General features: G+C 45.1%; 1 protein-coding gene across 1 annotated transcript; it reads left to right on the top strand.

Moving 5' to 3' along the window:
• The first annotated feature begins 2,060 nt into the window (after positions 1-2,060).
• On the top strand, positions 2,061-7,635 carry LOC103249745 (leukocyte immunoglobulin-like receptor subfamily A member 5). The gene is given in 6 exon segments (XM_021707441.1): positions 2,061-2,094; positions 2,249-2,287; positions 2,460-2,744; positions 2,893-3,187; positions 7,292-7,350; positions 7,499-7,635. Coding segments are annotated over 6 exon segments (849 nt in total).
• Positions 7,636-8,325: the final 690 nt, after the last annotated feature.

The following is an 8,325-nucleotide window of genomic DNA, read 5'->3' as shown; positions in this document are numbered from 1 at the left end:
TTAGAACTGGTATCCAACTCCTGAACAAAGCCCGAAACCCACAGGCCATAAGAGATAAGATAGACAAGTGGGATCTCATTAAACTGACAAGCTTCTGCAAAACCAAAGAAACTATCAAGAGAGCAGAGAGACAGCCTACAGACTGGGAACATCTTGGACCTACAAGGAACTCAAATGTGCTGAAAAGAAAAAACAAACAAGCCCATTATAAAGTGGGCAAAAGATATGAACAGACACTTTCCAAAGGAAGACATCCGAGAAGCCAACAGACACATGAAGAAATGTTCAACCTCACTGATCATCAAGAAGATGCGAATGAAAACCACACTGATACCAACTAAGTCCAGTCAGAAAGGCAATTAACAGTAACTCAAAAAATAACAGTTGCTGGAGAGGGTGTGGTGAAAAGGGAACACTTCCACACTGTTGTTGGGAGTGCAAACTGGTGCAACGTCTGTGGAAAACAGTGTGGAGCTTCCTAAAAGCTCTGAATATCAACCCCCTATATGACCCTGCAATCCCCTACTGGGAATATACCCTGAAGAACTCAAATCACTCTACCAAAAAGATACCTGCACACATATGTTTATCGCAGCATTGTTCACAATAGCAAGATCCTGGAATCAACCATACTGTCCATTAAAAGAGGACTGGATTTTAAAAATGTGGTACATATACATGATGGAATACTATGCAGCCATAAAAAAGAACAAAATCATTAACTTTGCAGCAACCTGGATGGAACTAGAGTCAATAATACTGAGTGACCTCTCACAGAAACAAAGATCTGAGTATCACATGTTCTCACTCATATAGCGGACCTTGAACATGCACCATAATACTATATAAAAAAAAAGACTGACAGTGGTGGGAAACTATGGGGGGAAGGAGAAGGGAGGTGGGATTCACAGTAGCCAATATCTCTCTGGGGATGGGGAGACACCCCTTATCAACAAGGGTGTCTGAACGAAGCATATTTGTAAACCTAACCCTAAACTCTACCCCACAATTTCAAAATAAAAAATATTGATATGAGAAAAAAAATTTTGGCAGAAGAAGTTCCTGGAAGCATGTGGTAGGTGGAATAATGACTTCCCAAAGATGTCCACGTTCAGATCCCTGGAACATGTGAATATGACATCTTATGTGGAAAAAGATAATTTGTAGGTGCGGTTAAGTTAAGGATCCTGGGGTGGGAAATTTATCTGGGATTATCCAGGTGAGTTCAATGTAAACACAAAAGAGCATTATAAATAAAAATGGGAGGCAGGAGGTGCAGAATCAGATGAGAAGAAGATGAGAAGATGGAAGAAAATTTAGAATTATGTGACTGGCAGCATTGAAGATGGATAGCAAGGTCAACACGAAAGCAGGAAGCTTATAAAGGCAGAAAAGGCTTACAAAGGCAGGAGATGGATTCTTCTGGGGTCTGTAGAAAGTATGTAGCCCTAATGACAAGTTCATTTTAGCTCAAGGAGATGCATTTTGGATTTATGAACCTCAGAACTACAAGATACTACACCCGTGTTCTTTTAAGCCCCCTTCCCTCCTCTTGTGGTGTTTGCTACAGGAGTAATAGTGATTAATTATTAATTATTTGTTAATTAATTAATTGTATATCAATAATTAATTAATTATTAATATATGATTATTAATATCTGCTTTGTTGTTATTTTTAAGTCTGCACACTAAGGGTGTTTTGTTTGTTTGTTTCTTGTTCAGTGATATATCTCCAGGGTAAGGCACACTGCAAATACTCCATAAAAATGCATCAGTACTTCATCAGGAAAGGAAATTAAACAAGGTAGATAGCAGTCTGGGATCAGAAATTCTTCTTCTCCTGGCCCCATGGCCCAGTGCTGTCTGGTGCCTGCTCCAGCACCATCCCTGGAAAGTGAGAACCAAAATTCTAGAAAAGGCAGTTCCCCTTCCTGTGGGCTGCTGCTGAGACAACACTGTGACTGGGATGAACCATCCTTCAAGTATGCACACCCTGTGCTCTCTTTCCTGAGGGCATCCTGGTCTCATCTACACATCCAGGGTCAGTAGGAAAAGACACCATGACCCCGACACTCATGACCCTGCTCTGCCTTGGTGAGACTTTGGGGTGAAAAGGGGACATTCTACTATGGGAAAGAACTCACCTCACAACCAGGTCCTGATCTACAAGGAAGTCTCAGGGCTGAGGGAAAGCAGCGATTTTCTCACATTTCAGGGGGAAAATCTCTCACAAGAAAATCTCTTTCAGGACTGAGTCTGGGTCCCATGATCAAGAGCAGACAGTTGAGTCTGTCCCTCGATGTACCATGTCCAACCTCCTCACTGGGGACAAGAGGCTACCCCTATGTAACTGGGGATGGGAAGGGTCATTTCTGGAGGATGTCTGGAGGGTCCTGGGACTGAAAGCTGGGATCTGAGGGGTGGGATGTCCTGGGACCCAGAGTCTGATTTTCTTCCAGAGACTCTCCCCAAACCCATCTTCTGGGCTGAGCTAGGCTCTGTGATCATCTGGAGGAGCTCTGTGACCATGTGGTGTCAGGGGACTCCAGAGGCCCAGATGTACTATTTGGATAAAGAGGGAAGCTCATCAATCTGGGACAGAAAGAACTCCCTGGAACCTGGGAACAAGGTCAAGTTTAACAACCAACGCATGACAGACCACTATGCAGGGCGATATTCTTGTCACTATCACAGCCCTGCAGGATTGTCAAAGACCAGTGACCCCCTGGAACTGGTAGTGACAGGTGAGAAGACAACTATAGTCCCAGATTCAGGCTCTGCCCTCAGTAAGGGGATTAGACTTCAGGAGTTTCTCCCCTCTTGCAGCCCAGCATTGCAGTATCACATGGGAGTTGTGAACCCCATTTAATATGGTGCCTCTTTCTCTCCTAGGATCCTACAGGAAACCCACCCTCGCAGCCCTGCCAAGTCCTCTCATGATCACAGGAGGGAGCATTACCCTTCAGTATGGCTCAGGACTAGGTTTTAGCAGGTTTGTTCTCACTGAGGAAGGAGAAAACAGGCTCTCCTAGACCCAGGATTCACAGCAACACTCCTATGGGCAGTCCCAGGCCCTGTTCCCTGTGGGCCCCATGAAGCCCAGTCACAGGTGGAAGTTCAGATGCTATGGCTATTATAGGAACACCCCACAGGTGTGGTCAGAACCAAGTGATCCTCTGGATATTCCTATCCCAGATGAGGAAGCCATTGCCTTCTCTTATTCAATTTCAGGGACCGGACATGGTGTTGGGAGGTTGATTGATAGCTAACTATGGTGAAGCCCCATAAGGATATGTAGATGAATGTGTCAAAGAGTGAAGAAAACCCTATGGGAGGCTCTGAGAGGAAAGAAGGAATCTCAAGTGACCCTTATTTGGAAGGGGCTAGCTCAAGAAGGCACGGGGTCTATTCGCTGCTGTGTCCTGGTGACTGTGAGAAGAAGAACAATCAGACAGACAGTGGTCAAGATCAGGGAGAAGCCCATGGTCTAAAACGTTCCTACAACAGCCACAGGTTAAAAGAGAAGCCCCAGGGGTAAGAGACTCAGGCTTGGAGTGACAGTGAGAAATTCAGGGCCAGGACAGAGAAGGGAGAATTTGGGACAAGCCAGTCCTACAGTCCTCGTTCCTCGTTTGTTCCAGGAGTGTCTAGGAAACCCTCCCTCCTGACCCAGCAGGACCCTATTGTGACCCCTGGAGTGAGCCTGAGCCTGCAGTGTCACTCTAATGTCAGGTACGACAGGTTCATTCTATACAAGGAGGAGGGAAAGGCACCTCCTCCAGTGCCCTGGCTGGCAGCCCTGCCAGGACTTTCTCAGGTCAGCTTCCCCCTGGTCCCTCTGAGAATCTCCCACAGGAGCCAGTAGGTAGTGATACTATTGTGAACCTCTCCTCCAGTTATTCAGCATCCAGCGACCCCCCTGGACATCCTGATTGCAGGTCAGGAGCCCAGAGAATTCATTCAAGGACCCAAACTCTGCAGAACCCCTGTCAACCAGGTGATCCCCAGATGGTGATGGCTGAGGATCTCAAGGGGATAAGAGGCAGAAAGTGTCAATGTATTGGGGAGAGGGAGTGACTCAGAGACAACAGACACAGACAGATAGACTGAGGGTTCTCAGAGAGAGGTCCTGGAGAGGTCTCAGATCAGAACAAGATGGAGCAGCCCCACACTAATCCTCTTCTCTCTAGGAAAGCTCTCCAGCAGACCCTTCTTCTTGGCGCAGCCAGGCTCCATGGTGGCATCAGAAGAGAATGTGGCCAAGCTGTGTCAATCATGGTACCTGGTAGACACTTTCCTTCTGTCCATTGAGATGGTAGCCAGTTCCCAACCCCATACAGCTAACATCAAAATACTGAGCTCAGCTGTACCAGGGCAAGTTCTCCATGAGACCAGTGACCCCAACCCATGGGGATACCTAAAGGTTCTATGGCTCACACAGCACTTTTCTGTTGTCATACTCAGTGAACTCCTGGAACTGGTGGTCTCAGGTGAGGAACCCTGGCCCTGTCCTTTCTGAGCTCAGTGGGTCAGCTCAGAGCCCCGCATCCATGAGCACTATAGGACTATTAGAAATGTGGGAAATAAAAAGGAGAGTACACAGAAGAGGATACAGATCACAAGATGGTGGAAATAAATGGGGACCACCCATCTGTGGGCACCCACCCCTAAAGTCTCAATCAGGTTAGAGAGTAAGGAGGGCTGGAAGGAGAAGTGTGTGAACCTAGGTCATGTAATCAGACTGCAGGCCAAGACAGAGTCCTCTAACTTGCACTTGGAGTACACCTGATTAGTAGAAGGAGAAGGATGAACCAACTCAGCAGAATTTCTGGTTCAGCTTAGACATGGACTCAGTGAAGATCCTTGGGGTGGTAGAAGAGGAATAGGTGGGGCGAGAAGGAGAGAGGATGGAAGGATACTCCCTTGGAAGATCTTATTCCTTATTTACAAGAGACCATGAGAATGAACCCCCTCATTTATACACAAGGGGGTCCATGAAACATCTCAGGACAGGGCAGGAGGCTACTCAGGCCTCAGTGGGAAGTGAGAGTGGTGAAGATGGAGACTACCCCAAACAAGCTCCTTCAGAGAGAAGTCTCTCACGTTTGGATACCACTCAGCAGAGCCTCTTTTGTTTTCACCTGGTAGTCTTTATATTCAGGGCACATGTGAGCCTAGAGAGGGACTGTTCCCCTGCTCCTTGGAGGCATGTTAGGGGATTATCCACAGCATGTCTTCAGTGCAGTTCATTCCTTTATTTAAATCTTTATTTTATAGATGTTGGGTACGTTTCAGGGTTAGGTAGACAAATTTCATTATGCAGGTACCCATGTTAATGAAATGTAGTGCAGTTCATTTCTATGCTAACTTTGCTGTGCATAACTGTCTATTGTTGCTGTTTAATAGATGTATGCACTTATGGTTTAAAAATAAGTACTTCTACTCTTGGAAGAGTATGGTGGCTCATGTCTGTCGTCCGGCACTTTCAGATACCAAAATGGAGGTTCACTGGAGCCATGAGTTCAAGACCAATCTAGGCAAACTAGTGAGAGTTTATCTCTACAAAAACAAACCGAAATAGTCAGTCATGGTGTCAACTATAGTTTTAGATACTCAGGAGACCGAAGTGAAAGGACTGTTTGAGCCCAGGAGGTTTAAACTGTGATGGGCTTTGATGGTGCCACCACACTCCAGCCTGGGTGACAGAGTGAGACTTGACTAAAAAAGTAGTTAATAATTAATTAATTAAAAACTTTACTCTAGTTTTCATTAGGATAGATCAAATTTGAAATTTTACTATGGAAAGTAGCTTTTAGTAAATATATTTTTTTAAAAATTCACAGCAGTTGAAATTAAAGATCATTAATGAATGTGTGTTGCCTACACTGGCATCAGACTCATGCTCTCAAGGCATCCTCCTGCCTCAGCCTTCTGAGAGCTGGGACCACAAGCATGCACCACTGCACCCAGCTACAAATAGCACAATAGTATTTATAACATAGCTATTAATTCAGAAATATTGATTTTATTTCATATTACTTATTAGAAGTTCTGTTTCTTACACATTAATTTAGTTGATCTCTTCTATGTTACTGACAAAATTTATGGTAACCAAAAAGAAATGAAAACATTTTGCTATTTTACTTCTAATTAGTATTCCAATTTTTCTCAATTTAAATGTGAATATGTGCAGGAACATATATAGTACATCTATATACATACATTTATATTTACACATTTTCAACTATATGGTTAATATTTTTTCATCGGGTATGATTTTTATGTTTGCTGTTGGTCTTCCCTGCTAGAGTCACACTTTAAAAATATATGTACATACTGTTTTTGTGAACCTCTGGCAAAATCACCTTTTAAAGTGTACGTTTGCAGTCGGGCTCAGTGGCTCAGGCTGTAATCCCACGCCTTGGGAGGCTGAGGTGAGTTAATTGCCTGAATCCGCGAGTTTGAGACCCACCTGGGCAACTTGGCGAGACCTCATCTCTACAATAAATCAAAAAATTAACCGGGCATGGTAGCACGTGCCTGTAGTTCCAGCTACTTGGAAGGCTGAGGCAGAAGGATCACCGAGCCCAGCAGGTCGAGGCTGTGGTGGCTGGGAGCGGTCACTGCACTCCAGTCTAGGTGACAGAGTGAGACTCCAACTCAAAAAAATAAAAAATAAGTGTATGTTTTCATATGTTGTGTGCATTTGTGTGTGTGTGTGTGTGTGTGTGTGTGTGTACATTGTAGATGTTCTTACTATATGAAGTATGACATAATGAAAAAACAGATGGACAGAGAATCCTCAGGGACACTGTCTGAGGTGGCATGAAGAGGAGGCAGTCCCAGATTTTTACCTCTCTGTGCTCCTGACATTCAGGAGCCCTGAGGACCAACCCCTCATCCATGGGGTCTAGGCCCTCAACTGCTAAAAACCTGGATAATCTCATTTCTAAGGGAATCAGCTTACATGGTCCCATGTCCCAGACTAACACAAAAAATACAAAAACTCAATTATTTCAGTTGGAAATTCATTTTTTTCTTAAGAACTCTGAACACTTAAGAGTCAGCTACACTTTGTTCCAATGAGATAAATACTTAAAGTCTGAATTCACAGAACAAACAGTCTGAAGAATCCCATGGAGATGCCAGAGTAAATCCTTCTGGAGCAGAGACAGGCTTTATTAAGGGACTACATCTGAGTTCTATCACAAGAAGTGGATGGTACATGAGCACAGAGCCCAGGGGAAAGACTCAGGTCTCTAGAGCTCCCCACCAATACCCTTGCCTTTAAGATCACAGGAGCAGCAGAGATCACCAGCCCATCACAGAACAAGTCAGACTCCAAGACTGGTGAGTAAGGAGATCCTCTCAGCTATGGGTCTGGGCAAGGAACGTCAAGTCTTGTTAAAGGGAGGTAGGTGGCCTGGGTGGACATACAAGGTCCAGGGTGATTTTGACTTACCCTGACCACTGTGGCCCCTTTTTGCACCATCTGAAGCCTCGCAGCCCCAGGATTACACAGTGGAGAATCTCATCCACATGGGCATGGTTGGCTTGATCCTAGGGGTACTTGGGATTATACTATTTGGTGCTTGGCACAGCCAGAGAATTCCCCAGGATGCAGCCAGAAGGTAAAGTCCAGAGAGAACAATGAGTCCTTCAGAGCAGTAGAAACTTGGAAATAAATCTGATGAAACCAGGAAGTTCTGGAAGAAAGTCTGAGACATACGTTGGAGAATTGTCTGTCGAGAATGTTGAGGTGGTAAACATGGATCAGGTGCAGAAAAATGCCTGGGGCGTCTGGAAGACTCTTCCTCCACTAAACTGCGGGTTTTTTTCTCCTCATAGTTGACTTTCCTCAACTGCCCCCACCACTCTTTCAACTTCCCTTGGACAGGAGCCTGCATCCCCCATGGGGAGTCTGGATTCACACCTCTGTGATCTCTTGCTCTGCTTCACTTTCATGTAATATATTCTTTATTTTATTTTATTTTTTTTGAGTTGGAGTCTCACTGTCGCCCAGACTGGAGTGCAGTGGCCGCTCCTGGCCACCGCAGCCTCGACCTGCTGGGCTCCGGCGATCCTTCCGCCTCAGCCTTCCAAGTAGCCGGAACTACAGGCGCGTGCTACCACGCCCGGCTGATTTTTTTATTTATTGTAGAGATGAGGTCTCGCCTGCCCAGGCGGGTCTCGAACCCGCAGGCTCAGGCATATTCTTTATTTTTAACTATCATATTCTCTGATGTGTCCCCTGTGGATTCTCTATCTCTTCAGCTCACAACATGGAACTAGGATGAAATAACTTAATAAATGGAATTTATCTGC

This window comes from Carlito syrichta, unplaced genomic scaffold (genome assembly GCF_000164805.1).
Source record: "Carlito syrichta isolate Samal-C Ts95f unplaced genomic scaffold, Tarsius_syrichta-2.0.1 Scaffold45655, whole genome shotgun sequence".
NCBI classification, from domain to species: Eukaryota; Metazoa; Chordata; class Mammalia; order Primates; family Tarsiidae; genus Carlito; species Carlito syrichta.
Note: the sequence above shows the minus strand (reverse complement) of the source record. Positions and strands in the feature narration are given on the sequence as shown.